The 23,045-nt window shown below is 45.5% G+C and overlaps 1 protein-coding gene across 3 annotated transcripts in view; it reads left to right on the top strand.

Annotated features, from left to right (window-relative positions):
- SV2C (synaptic vesicle glycoprotein 2C) overlaps positions 1 to 23,045 on the top strand; it is a 144,049-nt gene that overhangs the window by 66,219 nt on the left and 54,785 nt on the right. For all 3 annotated transcript variants that reach the window (XM_065406576.1, XM_065406577.1, XM_065406575.1), the window contains one exon: positions 3,140 to 3,291. In XM_065406576.1, coding sequence (XP_065262648.1) covers positions 3,140 to 3,291 — 152 coding nt within the window. The remainder of the gene's footprint in view (positions 1 to 3,139; positions 3,292 to 23,045) is intronic.

Raw genomic sequence — 23,045 nt, 5'->3', positions numbered from 1 at the left:
TTGAGACACGTAACCACTTAGTGAAGTACCTTAACATCTTCTAAAATAAATCGTATTGGAACCCACTGAATGTTCATAGGGCAGAAGTTTATTTTTGTATTACTCTTTTCCTCTATAATATTTGTTTTAACCTGTTGGTAAACTTGCTTCTTTCTTCCAATCAGTTTTAGCAGCCAGTGTGACAGCAACATAAATGTGCATTTATCCTTACCTTGAAATTCAGTTGCAACTTCACCAGGTGTGAATTGCAGCTGTTTTACAGAGTATATCCCACGTTCTCTGAGAGATTCAGTGATATGAAAATACTCCTTGAAGCCCCATAGACATTGTCTTGAACACTGAAAAATGAAAGCACAAATCTTGAGTCCTGGGACATGATGGAACATTTTGCAGTTTTAAGAAGGATAACTGTCTTTTTGGCCTATAGCAAAGATCTAAAGACCAATAATGAAAGGCCTGAATCTAATGCTGAAAATTATGCATATCTTGAATTTTATTAGACTCATAGACTCATAGACTTTAAGGTCAGAAGGGACCATTATGATCATCTAGTCTGACCTCCCGCATGATGCAGGCCACAAAAGCTGACCCACCCACTCCTGGAATAATTCTCTCCCTTGACTCAGCTGTTGAAGTCTTTAAATCATGATTTGGGGACTTCAAGTCGCAGAGAATCCTCCAGCAAGTGACCCCTGCCCCATGCTGCGGAGGAAGGCGAAAAACCTCCAGGGCCTCTGCCAATCTATCTTGGAGGAAAATTCCTTCCCGACCCCAAATATGGCGATCAGCTGAACCCCGAGCATGCGGGCAAGATTCTCCAGCCAGACCCTCCGGAAAAAAGTTCTCTGTACTAACTTTTAATATCCCATCATTGACCATTGTTACTAATTACCAGCGATGGCACGTTATTGACCTATTGACTAAAATCACATTATCCCATCATACCATCCCCTCCATAAACTTATCAAGCTTAATCTTAAAGCCAGAGAGGTCTTTCGTCCCCACTGTTTCCCTCGGAAGGCTGTTCCAGAACTTCACCCCTCTGATGGTTAGAAACCTTCGTCTAATTTCAAGCCTAAACTTCCCGACGGCCAGTTTATATCCATTTGTTCTTGTGTCCACATTAGTACTGAGCTGAAATAATTCCTCTCCCTCCCTGGTATTTATCCCTCTGATATATTTAAAGAGAGCAATCATATCCCCCCTCAGCCTTCTTTTGGTTAAGGTAAACAAACCGAGCTCCTCGAGTCTCCTTTCATACGACAGGTTTTCCATTCCTCGGATCATCCTAGTGGCCCTTCTCTGTACCCGTTCCAGTTTGTATTCATCCTTTTTAAACATGGGAGACCAGAACTGCACACAGTACTCCAAATGGGGTCTCACCAGTGCCTTGTATAACGGAACCAGCACCTCCTTATCCCTACTAGAAATACCTCGCCTAATGCATCCCAGGACCGCATTAGCTTTTTTCACGGCCATGTCACATTGCCGACTCATAGTCATCCTGCGATCAACCAGGACTCCGAGGTCCTTCTCCTCTTCTGTTACTTCCAACCGATGCATCCCCAGCTTATAACTAAAATTCTTGTTAGTCATCCCTAAATGCATAACCTTACACTTCTCACTATTAGGTTTTATAGAAGAAAGCTGAACCATTTTTCTCACTGTAGCCTTTTGAGACGTCCATATTTTCACCATAGATGAACTGAATTTTATGTAAAATTGTGTTTTAAATAGACATTTCTAAGCTGTCTGCAGGCAGTGGCCACATTGCAGAAAAGGGGCTTGATTTGTGTCATTGATGCTGGACCCCCAGCACAACACAAGCTTAGTATCAGATGTAATAAACCAATTTACATTGTTTTAAATCTAAGTTGGCAATCATAACGAGTAAACATTTTGCTTAAATATTAAACAACAAAATTCCTCCTTCTCATTGGTAAATTGGTATTGATGGTGGTTTATTGATCCCGATTTTAATACTGCTGGTGTCACAGGTGACATCATTTTTTAGCAGTATGGCCCCTGGTAGCACAAGCTTCAGAAATGCTCATTGTAATAAAAAAACATTCATTTCAAGTACTCTAAACCACCTGGATAGGGTAGGAGATGCTTCTAGACTCCTAGCTACTATGAAGATGGGCACCTTAGAAATGCCTAACTAGGATAGAACTGCCAGGATGCTACAGTGAAGAAAAGGCCTTTAGTTCTCATTTCAAACTGTTCAGTTCTAACCACATGTATTTTCTTAAACTTTGTTTTTATTAGTAATTGGTTCATTCAGTAAAAATACTGTATAGGAGTCTTCCAACAATGTGGGTAACAATAAAATATTTATTGCTGTGTAACGTCAGAGTTACCAGCACGTACAGTATTGCACAGTAGGGAGAAATAAAATAACAACTCTCTAGTCATTGCATCCAAAATTAAAATTCAATACTCAAAGACCAAAAAGAGAAAAATTAGCATAAGTTACTAGCAAATCATACAAAATATAACTGCATAACACTTTTTAAGCATACATGCAATAATCAGGGATATTGCAAATTTCAGCGTCCTTTTTGCCTATCCTCTGTTAAAGGAGGGAAGTCAAGACTTGGGGAGTTGGGGTGGGAAGGAGTGAATGGAGGGAGAGCAGCTATTACTTATACCATGACTCCAGAAAATTTTACCAAAAATTAATTTTAAAAAATTCTCTATACTACATGAGAATTTTGTCATCATGTTGGTAGACTACCAATCCTACCATAATAATCATATGGATTTTCATATAAATTAAGTCAAATACACAACTTTATGCTGGTTACAATTCTGCAAGCTCTATAACACAGCTCACTGACAATTAATTTAATCTGGCACTTCTTCATTGACCATAATGCTTTCATGAAAATCTATGCATTTAATTGTGTCAAAAGTGTGGGGCTTCCCCGAAAGTTTTCAAATGCACTGCAGTCAGGCCTATGGCACATAGAAGACCTTTATTAAATTGGCAATGTACTTAAGAAAAAACAAACAAAGATAAGAACACTTTTTTGTGGCAAAGGCTCTTTTAGTTCAGGTTCTAAGCAGGTACAGTAGTGATGTTTGTTCAGACTTGCTATTGCTCTGTCTTTAACACATGGTTTGTGTCTCCCTTTAGGATTGGTGGAGCTGTTCCAACAGTGTTCTCGTATTTTTCTGAAGTTCTTGCTCGAGAGAAGCGTGGTGAACACTTAAGTTGGCTGTGCATGTTTTGGATGATTGGAGGCATCTATGCTTCTGCCATGGCTTGGGCAATAATTCCTCACTATGGTAAGAAACAAGTCTTTCCCACATGTGTATTACTCCTATCGTACATAATCAGTAAACCACTTTACAATCAGAAAAAGAGAGTACTCTGAGATTGTATTCAGAATATTGACCTACTTACTATAAAGGGCTAATTGATTGTTTTTATGCAAGTGGACTCACTATATCAGACCATAAATTACAAAATATTGAAACATGCAAAAATCAGCCATTGCTCATTCTTCAGCCAGTTGTCCCTGAACCTCATGAGACTGGAACTTAATACACTGGAATCTCTTGTAATTTAATTGTTATCACTGAAACTGAAGAAATGTATTTTCTGTAAACAGATATTATTGCATCATACAGAAAAAGTTTGAAAACCATGGTGTCGTATTTGTGCCATTGCTGCTGAAATAGATTGAAGGGAAAAGTTATTCCCTTTGTTTAAAAAAAAAATAGAGTAAGGCATTAGATCATAAAATCTTCGGACAGGAGAGCAAGGAAGGTGGTTCTTATTAATGTTTGCAACTCCAGCCTAGAAGACAATGCTGCAGTGGCTGGTTGGCCATAAGTTATTCTTGTACTTCAGCAATGTAGAAATATAATGGACTGCAATATAATGTAACAGCTTTTAGATTGAATAAGGTACAAAACGTCCAGCTGATTCAAGTTATACAATGGACACCAATATAATGAAAGAGCTCCTGAAAGTCATAGCACAGTAAAAAGGTAACATTGAGATACAGTTTTGATTCCTGGGCACTTGGGCCTGACTTTGAGTTGTTGACTACTCACAGACTTCAGTGAGCATGGAGGTTGCTCAGCGCCCTTTAAAAATAAGCTCTTGTGGACAGGCAGGATGTAGAAACGTTGCTCATTGCACCTTTCCAAACAATTAAAGGACTGCCATGAGCTGCAATGGAAATTCTAACCAATTTTCTTCAGCCAGACCAATGGTGACCACAAGAGTTGGAGTGTAAAGGGAAGGAAACGGGGGATTCTTGAGGCTTTCAGAAAGGTGATGAGGACAGGTGGTGGGAAGGAAAAGGGGGAATGGGTCATAACTATACAGACTAAATCTGCTTAATCGGATAGCAAAGAATCTTGGATTAAAATTAATCAGGGAATCTCACAGAAAAGCTGAATCTGAGTTCCTGACCTGGCCTCGCGGTCCTTGAGTTGCCAAAACTCAAAAACAATTACTGGCAAGAGTATATGAATTGATTTTACTTTTCAATTAGTAAAGTACTCTGGATACCAAGTAACTTTTCATTCTAGTATACATTATTCTTTCACTTACATTTACCTTGAAGCAGAAATGCAAACATTATGATAAATTGATTTTTAAAAGGTTGTCTAGTTTTACTGCAGATTCTGGAAATACCTCAGTAACCTTTCCTGAGATGCTGTTTTGTAACTTTATATGAAAACAAATCTCAAATAATAATGCATACCCCTATGCCAAAGCAATGACACTAGGGAATTAATTCCCCTCATCCTCCAACAGTGGAAGAACACCAGTAATAGAAAGCCATACTAAATCAGGCCTTTCTGCTCTGTTATTGGGAGGTATCACTTCAGCTGGTGACCTAAAAAGAAATGTAAAAGGAAATTCTGAGGGATGATATTCTTCAGATTCAGCCACACAAGGCTTAGACCTTGCAGTGCTTCCCCCTCCCCCCCCCACTCCATAAAAGGGGAGTCCTAACAGCAAAGGGGGGGAATTGCCAGCAAAAATGTCTCTTCATCACAGTGAAAAAGCACAAACTTTTCTGTTCAAACATCAGTTTTGCAAAATTGGTAAAACCATTTGTATGGGTTTTAGTGGGGAGACATACAAGGGTCATCACTCTCAGATGGATTTACTTAACCCCACTGGCTAATTTAAAAACAATGGGACAGATCCTCAGCTGCTGCAAAAGTGGGATCATATCAGTGAAATCAAATGAGCTATGGCAATTTACACCAGCTAAGGATGTGGCCAACTGTTTCTAGAAGATCCTGTTTGTCGCCAAGCTTACATTTAAAACCCATGAGGTCCATATCTGCACATGCTGCATAACTCTTCTTGCCATTAACAAGAACTATGCAGCTACACTGCGAAAGGTTAAGATTCAAATGTTTAAAATGAAATTCTACTCAAAAAGCACTGAATTCTAGCCCTCCATTATCACTCACTGAGCCAGATTCTCTGCCACTTCCAGCGTCTGCAAAGTGCAGGAGAGATGTGGAACCATCGGAAAGCTGGCTACGCCTCCCTGGTTTTCAGCCTGGCTTGCAACATGTTAGGGCAGTCTAGGGTTTGCTTTAATATGCTCCACCTTGCAGTGGTCTCCAGGAAGGAATCTGCCAGTTGGGGATTGCCAGAGTGCAGTGCTCTTCAGACACCACCTTGTTCCCAATATATCCTGCACAAATGTGCATAATAAATACATTTATCACATGTAGCTGTAACATTAAAAAAAAAACTTGAACCACTAAGATGTGCATTTGCATAATAACATGATCATATTGCTGCATACCTTGGTCTTCCTGTTTCATCAGAGCCATACTATTCATTGCTCCCACTTGTATGACACCTTTAATTTAGGCTTCAGAGACCATGCCTTCTGTGAAGTATTTAGCACCATTATGGGTGCTATAAAATAATAGATATCAATGAGAGAGAAAATAATATAGTGGGCAGTGAGGCTGAAGACAGGGAGGGTATTTCAGAGAACTAGGGAAGAACAGATTTATGGCAACACAAATACACACAAATCTGCTGAACAACATTATTCCCCCCTCTCCTCTTTCCAAAATGGCACCCAAGGAGGAGGTAAAGAGAAAGGAAAGAAACAAGAAAAGAGAGGTGCTTTGCATTTCAAGATTTCCTCCCTTTTTATTTTGAAACAAGTTTGATGAATTAATTTCTTAATGATTTACCCTTTTGACATTGGTTTGGGTCAAACAGACTACATGTATTGATATTTTCTCTTTTATAAATTCTACATTTCCCCCAGAAATGATCCAAAATCTTCAGTTGTCCCCCAAAATACTTTCCAGTCATCCTCAACATTATATCTTCACCTACCAGAAAGCAAATCAGAATTCTAAATAGCCCAATCCACCCACTTCAGTGATCTATTTATTTAGATTGGAGGCATTTCTTTGCTCTTTGCTTTTCATGTGGACCTTGTCTAAGCTAGGAAGGATTTGTTAGCATAGTTACAATGGTACAGCTATACTGGCAAACCCTCCTAGTGAGCTTATATCAGCAAAAGAGTTATTTTGCTGCTATAGCTTATCCTAGCTCCCTGAACAAAATAAGCTATAATACAAACAAACTTTTTTGCTAGTATAACTGTCTACCCTACGGCATTTGCCAGCATAGCAACGTCAGTTAGGCATGTGCCTGTTTTTTTCACACTCCCAATCAACATAGCTATGCCAGCAAAAATTAAGTGTAGACCAGGCCACAGTGTGTGCATGAGGCGTGATTGTTCCCTTATACCAATGTAAATCAGAAGTAATTCCATGGAAATGAATGAAGTTGCACCTGTTCAAAATCAGAGTAACTCCATTGACTTCATTTGAATTATTCCTGATTTACACTAGTGTAAGTGAGGGTACATCTATACTTACCTCCGGGTTCGACGGTAAGCAATCGATCCCAGAAGTGCTTGCCGTTGACACCGGTACTCCTGCTCCGTGAGAGGAGTACGCGGAGTCGACGGGGGAGCCTGCCTGCCACGTGTGGACCCGCGGTAAGTACCCTGTAGTTTGAACTAAGATACTTCGACTTCAGCTACGTTATTTACGTAGCTGAAGTTGCGTATCTTAGTTCGAACTGGGGGGTTAGTGTGGACCAGCCCTGAGAGGAGAATCAAACCTAATAGGTGTTAGCTAATGTGTTTTTAAATGAGCTGACAGCCATGGTAGATACTTGTATTGCAGGTATAAAAAGAGGGAAACTAGAAAGAGAGGGTAGAATCTTTTTTCTTAGCAGTGTACACCTTTCATAAGTACACACTCTTATATAAGACACTTCTGAAAAAAGGGGAGATCCTCAGCTGCTGTGAGTCAGCATAGCTTCATTGCTGTGAGTGGAGCAATGCCAGTTTACACGAGCTGAGCATCTAGCCCTTGCTTTTTGTCAGGAGAGAAAGAAAATGACATGGCATATATGCAGTAACTTGTCTCTTTTTCTGTTCAGGTAGCATGATAATTCCTGGAGGCTAGACAGGAGGCTATCAAAAAGGCAAAGTAGAACAAGTTAACAGTGCTTTGGCACCAACCTCCCATTGTTAACACAACCAACAATGTGCTAATAGGGTAAAATCGAAGCAAAACTTTCATTAATAAAAAGATCATAAGGTGGCACTGATGTAGTACTTCAGGGACCCTGTGTTGAAAGATCACTGCTTCAGGTCCCTCATAATCTCCGCTCTAAGTGCTAGTGCCTCTGTTGAAGGGCTTTGTTAATTTATAATTGTTGTCCTTTGTGTGAAAACTGAAAATGAATGTGGACTTGCCTAGGGTCCCTGAAAGAGGAGTTCATGTCACAGAGCTGCTATTAGAAGTGGAAACATCTGTGAAGAGATGTTCACAATTACTGCCCAGGAACAAGGTCAGCATGGGTCACTATGGAGACACTGACTTACACTGTCACTAGGCTAGGTTTTATAGGAAGGTTAATGAGCCATTTTGCACACGATTTTGAAAGTGCACATTCCCGTTCTGAATAATATTTGAAGGTAAATATCTTTAATGAATGTCAAAAGGCGGTAAACGTTTGGCATTGTTTGGTTTTCATATAATGCACCATCTTAAGTCTGAAAAAATGCTTTTCTGTTTCCATTGCAGATTTAAGTGTATTATCCTTTTGATTACTTCCAAATATCTCCTTCAATATAATGTCAAATGACCCCACATCTGGGGGCTAAGAAACTAGGATTGTCTACACTACGAAATTAGGTCGATTTAATAGAAGCCGATTTTTTTAGAAATCGATTTGATACAGTTGATTGTGTGTGTCCCCACTAAGCGCATTAAGTCGGCAGTGTGCGTCCACAGTACCGAGGCTAGCGTCGACTTTCAGAGCATTGCACTGTGGTAACTATCCCACAGTTCGCACAGTCTCCGCTGCCCATTGGAATTCTGGGTTGAGCTCCCAATGCCTGATGGGGCAAAAACATTGTCCCTCCCTCCCTCCATGAAAGCAATGGCAAAAAATCGTTTCTCGCCTTTTTTCCTGGGTTACCTGTGCAGACGACATACCACGGCAAGCGTGGAGCACGCTCAGCTCACTGTCACCGTACATCTCCTGGATGCTGCTGACAGACGCGGTACTGCAGTGCTACACAGCCGCAGCTCCTTGCCTTTGCAAGTTAGCAAAGATGGTTAGCAGCTGTATTGCACCATCTGCTGCTGTCTCCTGGTTGCTCCTGGCCGACCTCGGTGAGGTCGTTCGGGAGCGCCTGGACATAAATGGGAGTGACTCCAGGTCATTCTCTTCTTTAAGTTTCATCTAATGGAGATTCAGTCCTGCCTGGAATATCATGCAAGCTGGAGGCCTTAGCCTCAGGCTGCTCTCCCAGCCGGCAGCACCGCGCGGTCGCACCCACCCCAGCCTACCCCTTGCTCCCATGGCTCATGAAGCCTGGACAGTAATAAGGAGCAGTTCAACTATAGGCTGAGTAAGTGCAGAATGGTGGTAGAATGTGCCTTTGGACGTTTAAAATCTCGCTGGCGCTGTTTGCTGACTAGGCTGTTTGCAATTAGAAGAGCACAGCAAGGTGCGCTGCTCATCAGAGAGGTTTTGAAAACCAGTTTCATGACTGGCCAGGCTTCAGTGCGACAGCTGTGTGTGTTTCTCCTTGATGCAAACCCGCCCCCTTTGTTGATTTTAATTCCCTGTAAGCCAATCCTGTAAGCCATGTCGTCAGTTGCCCCTCCCTCCATGAGAGCAACTGCAGACAATCGTTTCGCACCTTTTTTCCGTGCAGACGCAATACCACGGCAAGCATGGAGCCCGCTCAGATCACCGCGGCAGTTATGAGCACTGTAAACACCATGCACATTATCCTGCAGTATATGCAGCACCAGAAACTTCAAAAGCAGGCGAGGAGGCGACGGCAGCACGGTGACGAGAGTGATGAGGACATGGACACAGGGCTTCTCTCAAAGCACGGGCCCTGGCAATTTGGACATCATGGTGGTAATGGGGCAGGTTCATGCCATGGAACTCCGATTCTGGGCCTGGGAAACAAGCACAGACTGGTGGAAGTGCATAGTGTTGCAGGTCTGGGATGATTCCCAGTGGCTGTGAAACTTTCGCATGCGTAAGGGCACTTTCATGGAACTTTGTGACTTGCTTTCCCCTGCCCTGAATCGCAAGAATACCAAGATGAGAGCAGCCCTCACAGTTCACAAGCGAGTGGCAATAGCCCTCTAGAAGCTTGCAACGCCAGACAGCTACCGGTCAGTTGGGAATCAACTTGGAGTGGGCAAATCTACTGTGGGGGCTGCTGTGATCCAAGTAGCCAAAGTGATCACTGAGCTGCTGCTATCAAGGATAGTGACTCTGGGAAATGTGCAGATCATAGTGGATGGCTTTGCTGCAATGGGATTCCCTAACTGTGGTGGGGCGATAGACGGAACGCATATCCTTATCTTGGGACCGGACCACCAAGGCAGCCAGTACATAAACCGAAAGGGGTACTTTTTCAATGGTGCTGCAAGCACTGGTGGATCACAAGGGACGTTTCACCAACATGGGATAGCCAGGAAAGATACATGACGCTCGCATCTTCAGGAACTCTGGTCTGTTTGAACAGCTGGAGAAAGAGACTTACTTTCCAGACCAGAAAATAACCATTGGGGATGTTGAAATGCCTATAGTTATTCTTGGGGACCCAGCCTACCCCTTAATGCCATGGCTCATGAAGCCATACATAGGCATCCTGGACAGTAGGCAGGAGCTGCTCAACTATAGGCTGAGCAAGTGCAGAATGGTGGTAGAATGTGCATTTGGATGTTTAAAAGCACGCTGGCGCAGTTTACTGACTCGGCTAGACCTCAGCGAAACCAATATTCCCATAGTTATTACTACTTGCTGTGTGCTCCACAATATCTGTGAGAATAAGGGGGAAACGTTTATGGCGGGGTGGGAGGTTGAGGCAAATCGCCTGGCTGCTGATTACGCGCAGTCAGACACCAGGGCGGTTAGAAGAGTACAGCAGGGCGCACTGCGCATCAGAGAAGCTTTGAAAACCAGTCTCATGAAAAAGTTCCTAACTGTCAGGGTGGCTAAACACTGGAATAAATTGCCTAGGGAGGTTGTGGAATCTCCATCTCTGGAGATATTTAAGAGTAGGTTAGATAAATGTCTATCAGGGATGGTCTAGACAGTATTTGGTCCTGCCATGCGGGCAGGGGACTGGACTCGATGACCTCTCGAGGTCCCTTCCAGTCCTAGAATCTATGAATCTATGGCTGGCCAGGCTATGGTGTGAAAGTTCTGTTTGTTTCTCTTTGATGAAAACCTGCCCCCTTGGTTCACTCTACTTCCCTGAAAGCCAACCGCCCTCCCCTCCCCCCTTTGGTCACCTCTTGCAGAGGCAATAAAGTCATTGTTGTTTCAAATTCATGCATTCTTTATTAATTCGTCACACAAATGGGGGGATAACTGCAAAGGTAGCCCAGGAGGTGTGGGGGAGGAGGGAAGCACCGGGTGCGGTGGTGGAGGAGGAAAGGACAAGGCCACACTGCACTTCAAAACTTATTTATTGAATGCCAGCTTTCTGTTGCTTGGGCAGTCCTCTGGGGTGGAGTGGTTGGGTGCCCGGAGGCCCCCCCACCACATTCTTGGGCATCTGGGTGAGAAGGCTATGGAACTTGGGGAGGAGGGCAGTTGGTTACACAGGGGCTGCAGCGGCGGTCTGTGCTCCTGATGCCTTTCCTGCACTTCAACCATACGCCGGAGCATATCAGTTTGATCTTCTAGTAGCCTAAGCATTGCTTCCTGCCTCCTCTCATCACGCTGACGCCACCTATCATCTTGATCCCGCCACCTCTCCTCTTGCTCCCGCCACCTGTCCTCTCGCGTGTCCCTTCTGTCCTCGCATTCATTTTGTGCTTTTCTGAACTCTGACATTGTCTGCCTCCACGCATTCTGCTGGGCTCTTTCAGTGAGGGAGGACTGCATGAGCTCAGAGAACATTTCATCACGAGTGCATTTTTTTCGCCTTCTAATCTTCGCTAGCCTCTGGGACGGAGATGATACGGGGAGCATTGAAACATTTGCAGCTGCGGGAGGGAAAAAAAGGGAGAGTAGTCTTTAAAAAGACACATTTTAGAGAACAATGGGTAGACTCTTCCACAGTGAACTAAGCTGTTAACATTACATAGCACGTGTGGTTTCTTTACAAGGTCGCATTTTGCCTCTTATATTGAGGGCCTGCCAGTTTGGTGTGAGAGATCACACACGCAGGGCCAGCGGGCAACAGAATTTGGCTTGCAGGCAGCCATGGTAAGCCACAGTCTTTTGGCTTCTTTAACCTTCATAACATGTGGCAATGGTTTCAAACAGCAGCGCCCTCATTTCACATACCAAGCACCCGTTGGGTTGGCCATTTAAAATGCGTTGGCCATTTAAAAGGAGGGGCTGTGTGCAGCACAAACCCAACTAAACCCCCCACACATACCCAATTCTCTGGGATGATTGCTTCACCCCTCCCCCCACCGCGTGGCTAACAGGCTTTAGGAGAGCTTCACTGAGATGTCCCTGGAGGATTTTCACTCCATCCCCATACACGTTAACAGACTTTTCCAGTAGCTGTACTGGCCGCGAATGCATCCCAAGTCTTCAGGGCAAATTAATCATTAAACACGCTTACTTTTAAACCATGTATTATATTTACAAAGGTACACTCACCAGAGGTCCCTTCTCCGCCTTCTAGGTCCGGGAGCCCGCCTTCGGTGGGTTCGGAGGGTACTAGATCCAGGATGAAAAACAGTTCCTGGCTGTCGGGGAAAATGATTTCTCCACTTGCTTGCTGTGCACTATCTTCAACCTCCTCCTCCTCATCATCTTCCTCCTCGTCCCCAAAATCTGCATCCCTGTTGCGTGAGAATCCATTGACGGAGTCCACGCACAGGGCTGGGATAGTTGTAGTGGCACCCCCTAGAATGGCATGAAGGTCATCAGGGCCGGCTCTGGCTTTTTGGCCGCCCCAAGCAAAAAAAAAAAACGGGGCGGCCAGAACGGCAAAGCAAAAAAAGAAAACCTGCGGCGCCGCCGGAGCGCGGGTGCAGGGGGACCGGCTGGGGGGGGGAGGGGGAGAGAGCGGGCGGGAGAGAGAGAGAAGGGGGCGACCAGGGCTACAGCAGGGGCGCTGCCACGTGGCCCCTCCCGCTGCGCCGCCTCCTGCCGCCTGCCGCGAGGGCTCCGCTCCGGTCGGCGGGGAGGGAAGGAAGAGGACTGCCCTGCAGGGCGCTCTGGTTCTCCGCGCCGCCGCCCCCTACAGGGCGGCCGGAGCGGAACAAGAACCAAAAAAAAAAAAAGCGGCCGTGCCGCCCTAGGATTGGGCAGAATGCCGCCTCGAACAGTCTGCCGTCCCAAGCACCAGCTTGCTCAGCTGGTGCCTGGAGCCGGCCCTGCAGGTCATCATAGAAGTGGCATGTCTGGGACTCTGACCCGGAGCGGCCGTTTGCCTCTCTGGCTCTTTGGTAGGCTTGCCTGAGCTCCTTACGTTTCACATGGCACTGCTGCGGGTCCCTGTTATAGCCTCTGTCCTTCATGCCCTTGGAGATTTTTTCAAATGTTTTGGCATTTCGTCTTTTGGAACGGAGTTCTGATAGCACCGATTCCACTCCCCATACAGCGATCAGATCCAGTACCTCCCGTTCGGTCTATGCTGGAGCTCTTTTGCGATTCTGGGACTCCGTGGTCACCTGTGCTGGTGAGATCTGCCCGGTCACCTCTGAGCTCGCCATGCTGGTCAAACAGGAAATTAAATTCAAAAGTTCCCGGGGTTTTTCCTGTCTACCTGGCCAGTGCATCTGAGTTGAGAGTGCTGTCCAGAGCAGTCACAATGGAGCACTCTGGGATAGCTCCTGGAGGCCAATACCGTCGAATTGCATCCACACTACCCCAAATTCGACCCAGCAAGGTTAATTTCAATGCTAATCCCCTGTCGGAGAGGAGTACAGAAATCGATTTTAAGACCCCTGTAAGTCAACAAAAATGTCTTCGTCGTGTGGACAGGTGCAGGGTTAAATTGATCTAACGCTGCTAAATTCGACCTAAACTCGTAGACCAGGGCTAAGAGGAGTCATCCCAAGCCATTGTAATCATTTCCCCTCTCTGATAAAAAAAACTTGTAAAATGACCAATTTGGCAGAGGTACAAAAATGTATATTGCCAACCATGTACAGTGTTGGTTAAAAATGATGAGCAGAGAGAGATGGGGCTTTCATTGCAAATCTCATGTGTTTGGTTTTAGTTTTTGTAAAAACAAAAATCAGAAGCAGTTTGAATCTGGCTCCAATTTAATCAAACAATCAAAGTTTGAGGGAGAGTTTTGGCTCATCTCTAATTATATTGTATCCAGACTTGTAGTGGCCTACAGAACTAAAGAAAATTTCCCAGTCAACCCCAGGATATGAGACACACCACAACCGCTCTAAACAGTAGCAAATTAAGTCCTGATCTCAGTGAGTTGCAGCTCTTAATTTTGGCTGTCAAGTAGCCCAACAGAAATTAGATCCACAGATCCATCCAGGGATGGGGCTTATTGATGGACAAGTGTGTGGCCAGCAGTACAGGTGGTAGGTATTCAAGTGGGAGTAAGGGCTGCTCCTGGCTGCTCTCTGTTTTCTTTGTTCAATTTGGCATGCTACCATATTATGCATTGAGACATGATTGGAGGCAGCCCATGATGCATAGGCTGTGTCACAGGGTGGAGTACCAGGGCCTGTAAAACTCTGGTCTGTGCCTGAGTCAGGTGACAAGGATCACATGAGAGCAGTCTGGAGGCAGTGCCTCCTATAAGATGGACTGCCTGCTAACGCAGTGGAGGAGAGAGCACTGCAGGGAGTAGGAAGGATTCCCTGCAGTAGAGCTAGGCTGGGGTGAGCTCTCCCTTATGGGTTAAGGAGAAGGGACTAGGAGAGCCAGGAAGCCCTCTGATGCTGCCCTACTACAGGTGTTAAAAAGATGTGGGGTACGAAGCTTTGGTAAAAGGGCCAAATGGACTCTGAGCCCAGGGAAGGGCTCAAGGTACTGTGTTGTGTTCCAGGAAGAGCCCAACAGATAGTAACTGGAACAGGACTGCAGTTTGGTTCAGCTGAGCCCAATGCTGCAAAATGGACAGGAACTGTGTGTTAAAGGGAACTTGTGAAAAACTACCTGGGCCTGCATTGGCCAAAGGAACTATTTATGATGTGGAACCAAAATGGCTTCGTAAAGCAGACTCCAAGAGTGGGAATGCTAATTAAAACTCCAACTTCAATTGGAGAGTTGAAGGGAAAACTGAGGTGCAAACACTTGACTCAGTGGGGTATGCTGACTCTAGTACAGGGGGTATGCAAAGACAAGGCACAGCAAACAACAGAAAAGATAGTGTAATGATGACAGACCATGGTCGTCAGCGGGCGGGATCGAACTGGGGACCTCTGGAGCTTAGTGCATGAGCCTCTACCACATAAGCTAAAAGCCAACTGCCTGGTAGCTAAGGCTGTAGAGCAGACTCATTTAACTCTCTCTAAGTGGTCTTGGTGCCACTAGATAGGACAGAACACCACACCCAGAAGATGTGTGGGTTACATAAGTACACAGGCAGGCCGCGTGTAGAGGCCGCTGGGCCCCCAGAGAATCACAGCATAAACAGGTAGCAACGGCACTTTCAAACCATTTACATGAGGGAGGAAGCTATTGTCCCCATCCCAGCCTCTTGGAACCCAGATGGGGTCATGCTGGTACATAGACACAGAAGGACCCTCTTGTCTGGAGGTATTTGCCTCCAGAGTCTACTCCTCGGGGAATTCTGCACCACTGCGCATGTGCAGAATTTATGTCCACCACCGATTTCTTCACTTCCCTGCAGAAAAATGACTTTCTGATGGAGAAGCAAAGGGAAGCCACAGGAGTGGTCATGTGACCCTCCCCAGCAGTATGTTTCAGGTGCCCAAGGCAGCCAGCAGAGAGGTAAATCTATGTGGGGCAGGAGGTGGGACTGGGGAAGACCTGGCTGGTGGCTTCTACCCTGCGCCGGGCTCAGCTGCTAGTCCAGGCTGGGCTGGGGAGGATGGGACATCCTCTACCCCTGCACAGCATCCGGGGCTGGGTCAGACCCACCCCCAGATTTCTTCCCCGGCTGTAGGAAGCGCTGCAGTTCCCCTCCCTCTCCCCGCACCCATCACTCCTCATCTGCAGAGGGAGGGTCCCTGCAGAGGGAGCTGCTCCCCCATCCACCCAACCCCCATGCATCCAGACACCCTCATACCCAGACCCTCCTGCCGAGCTTCACCCACCACACTCAGAACCACCCCTGATAAGCCCCACTCCCTCTGTGCCTGGACCACCCTGACGAGCCACTCACACCTGGATCCCCAGCCCACCGAGCCCCAACCAGTTGCACCTGGATCCTCACCTCACTGAGTCCCACTTCCCCCAGCATCAGGACCCTCCACTGAGCCCCCCACACTCAGACCCGCCTGCTGAGCTCTATCCCCCCACCCCCAGATTCCCCCCGCTGAGCCCCAACCACCTTCACCTGGACCCCCCTGCAGAGTCCCATTACTGTTGCACGCAGAACCCCCCAACAAGCCCCTGTGCACCCAGATCTTCCCCCCTTCGCATCCAGATCCCCCACTGAGCTGCCCACACCCAGAATGCCCCACACAGAACCCTCTCAGCCCACACCTAGATCCCCCACACTTGGATCTCTTTGTTCTTTCGGCTTCCCTTTGGAGCTATCATAAAAGAAAAGGCAAATACACATTTAAAAGCAAAAGAAAATCCCTTTCTTTCATGGAACTACTGTGTAATATATCATCTTAAAAAGTGGAGATGGGGGCACGGCCAATTACATTAAAAAGTACTCAAGGAGAACTAAGCTGTTGGGATCACTTCTCTCTAAAACAATATAGCAGCAATGAGAGTAGAAAAGTTTTAAATGCTCCTCCCCCGCCCCATGTTCTCTCGCTGAAGTGCAGATGACTGGGTGCTCCATGCACACAGAACTGGTATTAGGAGCAGATGAGTTTTAAACCCTCTCTTCTGGTGTCCTTTGGCATGAGTGAAGCTGGAGGCAAGGGGAGGCCCCGAGCAGTAGTAAAAGCATAAAGCATAAAGTTTTTAAACCTTCCCTCAATGTATACTTCTCATGGGGGCAGCAGGAGCTGGATGGCACTAAGTAATATTTTAATCTCTTTCTTCTCAAATTCTTCCCATGGGTGGGAGTGGATATCAGGGGTACTGAATGGCAGTGGGAACAGAGGGATTTGCATGGTTCTTTGGAGCTCTGTGTCTCAAGATCACTATCATGAAAGGGGTCTCTCTCTCCTTTTCTACCAATGGTAAGTGCAGTATATTTTAGCTAATATGATAGCAAAGGTGTTTTGTTCTGTTTTTAGAAATCTATTTCTACAGCAATTAAATGGTTAATGCATGGTTTTGTTATTAAGGTCAGGAGACTGGTTTTATCCTGGCTCTGCCACAGATTGGCTGTGTCCCCTTAAGCAAGTTATTTACGCCAAAACTTTTCAGAAGTAGTCACTAATTTTGGGTGTCTGGGTGTCTGGCATGGGACACCTATTGACTTCAATGGGAGTTGTGAGTGTTCAGGTCAGAGATGTGCCAGATGGGCACCGAGCAATCAAAGCACTGAAAATGAGTGCCTACTTTTGAAAATTTGGGTCTTAACCTCTTTATGCCTCAGTTTCCTCATCTGTAAAATGGTATACTATTATTCACTGTGTAAGAGCAAATTAATGTTTATAAAGCTTGTTAAGAACTTGCAGTGGAAGGTGCTGTACAAGTGCAAGGCATTATTTATTTGTTAAAACCTATAAGCTTTGGAAGTGAAGTCTATGCTGGTCCTTCCCTACTCTGACTTTTACAGGTACTTCTGCTTTCAATGCAGCTTAGAAATTCAGACAGGTGCCTGTTTCATCAGCTGCTCCTAGTATTTCTTGAGGAGCTAGTTACCCAGGGAGCTATAAAATGTATTATAAATCATGGTTTCATTTTAGGCAAAATGGTGAGTTCTTCTCCCTCTGCTTCAGTCCCCAGAGTCAGATTTGAGTCTCTCTGCTGCAGTGCATTCAACCAATCAAAAGACAAGGATGCACTTACATGATTTGTAATAAAAGGAGACATGCTTGAATGGTTTCACACTGTGCTATCACTACAATGACTGGACCTAAGAGATCTAGGCAAAAGCTACTGCACACACTGGTCAGATTTCCCAGAATTGTTTACTGCAGTTCCTGCTATACCAACACCTGATTGGTTGGTTTAAGATGGAGATACATAAGCAGTGGTCTGCTTTGTTGTGTAGTTCAAAGATGGAACACACTGGAGTAGGCTGTTGTCAGTGATATAGCGATGCTAGACAGAAGGAGATCAATGGAGTTTGCTTTAATCTTTCTGCAGGAGGCAGAGTTCAAATAGAACTAGGGCTGTCAAACAATTAAAAAATAATCACAATTAATTGTGAGATTTAAAAAAAGTTGTGATTAATCTGTTTTACTCACACTGTTAAACTGTAATAGAATACAAGTACTGTAGTGTGAAAGTACTACTTACAAATTTTTTTTTACATAACTGCACTCAAAAACAAAATAATGTAAAACATTAGAGCTTACAAGTTGAACCATAAAGAGGCATACGAATGTTTAACTTATCTGGCACTTAAATACCTTGCAACGCCGGCTACAACAGTGCCATGCGAATGCCTGTTCTCACTTTCAGGTGACATTGTAAATAAGAAGCAGGCCGCATTATTTCTAGTAAATGTAAACAAACTTGTTTGTCTTAGTGATTGGCTGAACAAGAAGTAGGACTGAGTGGACTTGTATGACGTGAATTGAAAAATATTATTTATTTTATTTATCTTTTTTACAGTGCAAATACTTGTAATCAAAAATAATATTAAGTGAGCACCGTGCACTTTGCATTCTGTGTTGTCATTGAAATCAGTATACACTGGACCCTCTCTAGAACGCGGGATTTGGGATCCATGCGCGGTACCACGTTAACATGAGGACAGCATTAAAATGAATTGCAATTAAAGTAATTAAATTTGGGATCCATGGCTGCGACCGCGTTATATGCGAATTTGCGCTATATAGATGTGCGTTCTAGCGAGGGTCCGGTGTATTTGAAAATGTAGAAAAACATCCAAAAATATTTATAATAAATTTAAATTGGTATTCTATTATTCTTTAATGGTGTGATTAAAATTGCAATTAATTGTGACTTTTTTAATCTAGTTACTTTGTTTTGCATTTATCACATGCATTAAATGAAATTAATTGACAGCCCTAAATAGAAGAAAGACAGAAACGAAACACAATTAAGAGTTAATAAAAATTTTAAAGTACAAGAAAAGCATGAATGTAGAAGAAAATTAAAATGGGGAGAAAAATACAAAAAGCCCTCACCACAGTCATATAACTATTAAACTGATACTGTTGTGGTTGGTGCATTATAAATACCTTTTGATAAATTAGCCAGAAAATACAGTGGTGTCATTAATGCATAGGTTATAAATGCCTAGATTATAAAGCCAGACCACTGTGATCATGTAGTCTGAGCTCCTATTGAAGTTTGAGTAAAAAAATGCTTGTGAACCTTTGGTCCCCCACCCTTCCTTGTTCTTTTGAGTACAGCTTTAAGTAATACAGTGTGGCTGACAATATATTTTTTTAAAGGGAATTCTATCAGGATTTTGCTTGCCTCACTGCGTAGAAAAAAATCTATTAGCTGTCAGGATAAAAAGGATTAAGTAAAAATGAAATGAGACAAAGAAACAAATTGCATTGTGACTGAAAAGTAAATACAAGTTTTGAGAAAAGCATAATGTGAAGATTTAAAAAAAAAAAAAAGGAAACAAGTCCCAGATCTATTAGACTGTGAAACAGTCTCCCACAGGAATTGGCAAAATCCCCATAATCTGAGACACTTAAAATCAGACAAGACAAAGCATAGGGCTGGTAGTTCCCAATTTGGCATTTGGGGTGAGGGGAGTGAGAACAGGGTAAAAAAGAGTGTCATTGTGGGTGGGGAAAGCTATAGCACTCTAAAGCCAGTTCTCTCTCACACTGGAAACTAGCTGCTACGTCTACAGTTAAAGTAGCAAGTGGTCGCTTGAAAACAAATCCAGCTTCCTCCCTACTCTCAGTGTGGCCCATAATGTTGCTAATTGCAGGAGCAGCTTCGCCTGTAAAGAGCTGCAGGTTCAGCACTGACTTGCTGGCCCAGCTTCTTTTCTCTGCTCCCAAAGCATTTGGCTAAGCCTTGAATGGACAGGCCCATTCCCAGCAGCAGTGGAGTCTTCGGGGAATAGGAGAATGGAGAGGAAAAGTCAACAAAAAGAGTGTACAGAAAGGGTTCGATCCTTCACCCATTGCAGTCACTAGGAATGTGGCAATTTGCAAGAGCAGAACCTAAAAGAGAAAAAGAAGAACCAAAAAAAAGGAAATAAAAGTAGTGAAGGAACATAGACAACAGAGAGAGAAATGAGAAGAGAGAGGACAACACATGGTGTAGGGTTGTCAACTGTCTAATCACACAAAACTGAACACTCTAGCCCCGCCCCCTTTCCTGAGGCCCCGCCCCCACTCACTACATTTCCCCCTCCTTCACTGGCTCACTCTCCCCCACCCTCACTCACTTTCACTGGGGTTGGGATGCGGGAGGGGGTGAGGGCTCCGGCTGGGGATGCGGGCTTTGGGATGGGGCTGGGGATGAGGGGTTTGGGGTGCAGGAAGGGGGTCCAGGCTGGGGGGTGTGGCCAAGGGATTCGGAATGGGAGAGGGGGCTGTGGGTTGAGGGAGGGGGTTGGGGTGTGGGAGGAGGTATGGGCTCTGGGCTGGGGCCAGGGATGAGGGGTTTGGGTGTAGGAGGGGGGTCCAGGCTGGGGCCGATGGATTCAGCGTGCAGGAGGGGGCTGCGGGTTTAGGCAGGGGCTTGGGGTGCAGAAGGGGTTACAGGCTGAGGGTGAGGGGTTTGGGGTACAGGAGGGGGCTCTGGGTTGGGGGGTGCCTCAGGGCTGGGGCAGAGGGTTGAGGTGCGGATTTACCTCGGGTGACTCCCAGTCAGCAGCGGGCGGGGGAGGGGGGCACAAAGGCAAGCTCCCTGCCTGCGTTACGCCCCTGAAGCAGCCAGCAGATCCGGCTCCTAAGTGGCCAGCAGATCCGGCTCACAGGCACGACCCCACCAGCTCCCATTGGCTGCAATTCACATCCAATGGGAGTGCGGAGCCAGTGCTTGGGGGGCGGAGGGGGCAGCGCATGGAACCCCGTGCCCCCCCTCACCTAGGAGCCGGACGTGCTGGCCGTACCTGGGGCGCAGCACGGTGCCAGGACAGGCGGGAACTAGCCTGCCTTAGACCCGCAGCACCACCTTTTACCAGCCCAGTTGGCGGTCCTAACTGGAGCCGCCAGGGTCCCTTTTCGACTGGGCGTTCTGGTAAAAAAAATGGAGACCTGGCAACCCTAACATGGTAGGAAAGAGGAGGGATGGCGGCAGCGTGTCAGGACATAGTGCCAGCAGACATGGGGAAGAACCCAATAGTCAAAGAGGGGGCTTCAGGAAAAGAGGATGGTGACCGCTGCTGTAATAAATAATCCTGCACAGGCAAGGAGAGGGCTTAGAACTCCTAACGGGTCTTTTCCTTTTCTAACTCAGCTGAGTCTGTCATAACACAGTAAATAAACAAGGCTCCATGTGGTAAAGTGACTCATGGGCCGGACCACCGCTCGCAGGGGTTCTCCTCCACTATAGTTCTGCAGAACTGCCGTCCAGGCGCGCTAGTGGTTCCCTTTACCTTGTGACTTGGCCTGCTGGATGGGTCATGCTTGAGACTCGCCCCTTTTAGGCTAATTCAGAGGCCAGTCCACAAGACAGGAAAAATCCAAAGTCTAGTAGCCTCTATGCCAGGCCCACAGCCCCCATCTTGGACTTGTCATTCTTGACCTCCTTCAATCTGGAAGCCTGTCCTCCTCCCTTTGGTCTGGGGGAGATGCAGGGGAACCCAGGTCTGACAAATAGGGAAAGGTAGGAACAGCCCAGGGACCCTGTTTAGATGGCCAAGGACTGTTCTATCAGTCCCCCTGCCACTTCCCTGGGCTTTTCCTACCTTTCCCTATTTGTCAGCATCTTCCCCAGGTCTAGGAGTGCTGCTACTCCTGCTTTGGAATTGTGGCTCCTTGCTGCTTCTTCCCAGCTGGCTACAGAGGAACTTCTGCTGAGCTGCCACCCCCGACCCCGCAGTAGCTGGGCTATATTCCAAACAGTCCTTCTGCTCTCCCCAGTACTCCCCCTGATTCAGGCAGTCCCTCAGTCACTCCCCTCAAAGCAGGAGTCCCGCAGCTCTCCTCTGTGGTGCTGGACGTGTAACTTGGGCCAGCTGTAGGGCCTCAGTTCACTGCTGCTTCAACTGGCTCCTTTCTCCCAATTAGTCCCCAGCTTCAGGAGATTCAGCAAGTCAGTCTCTTCTTACTAGAATCTCCTTGCTTATGAGGAGAAGTCTGTCCATCTCCCAGGGCTGGGACCTTTGGAACAGGGCCTCTCCCTTTTAAGGCTCCTCCTCCAAGACTGGCATCCTTCAGAGGTGTGGTGGGGGGCTGCCTGAGCCCACAACTGCTCTTTAATCGTTTCTCATCTGGTGCAGGGTTTGTACACACTCTTACTCCTATTTGCCCCAAACCTTTCCCCTCCCACCGCACTATAGAGGAGAGTGAAAACTCTGGAAATACCTTTTATAGGGGAAAGCGATGCAGGGTGCTTTCCCCTCTTCAGAGCAGCCTCTCCTCTCTACAAAAAATCTCTGCAAGAGACCCATTGGCCATGCAGAAGAATAAGGCACACTCAGGGAGCAGGCTCTAGGGAGGATCCACACTAAGAGATATTTTGCCCCGGTAGTTCAGCGCTAGGTAGAGAATGCAATAACAACTCAGCGGAATTTATGGATTTTTCCCCCCTATATACTTTTCTTCAGCAGGAGGAAACACGTGTTCCCCGAATCTTAAAAGAAAAAGCAACTTTATTATATTTCCTTCCTTATATATCTGCCTTTCTGGAAGTTATGTTTTAGTCAAACATTACTTGGCTTAATATGGGGTAACTGGGTGAAATTCTATGGTCTGCGCTATACAGGAGGTCAGACTATATGATCTATAAGATCTCTTCTGACCTTAAAAGCTATGAATTTGTGGATATTTTAGGTATGGGAAAATATTATTTTGGACTTAAATGATATTTTAGCTTTGTTATGCTCGAATCTATATTTGCCATGAAATCTGTGTAATACAAAACAAATAGAATAAGACATAAAAGCATCTACTGTATAATGAAACATCTTTTGATTTATTTTTTATTCCACTAAAGGGCATAATGATCCCAAAGTGTTGACTTTTTGCTGACATTCAGTGCATTTCCATACATTTTGTCTCCTGCAAGCTAATACTGCATTTTCTAAATCTTAGTCAATTACAGTGGGAACAAGGTAGTTTTAGTGACCGCTTGAGTGGTCAACTCCCACTCCTGAATTGTTTTTTGTTTT

Source organism: Emys orbicularis, chromosome 6, assembly GCF_028017835.1.
Source record: "Emys orbicularis isolate rEmyOrb1 chromosome 6, rEmyOrb1.hap1, whole genome shotgun sequence".
Classification (NCBI taxonomy): Eukaryota; Metazoa; Chordata; order Testudines; family Emydidae; genus Emys; species Emys orbicularis.
This window is presented reverse-complemented; position numbering and strand designations above follow the sequence as displayed.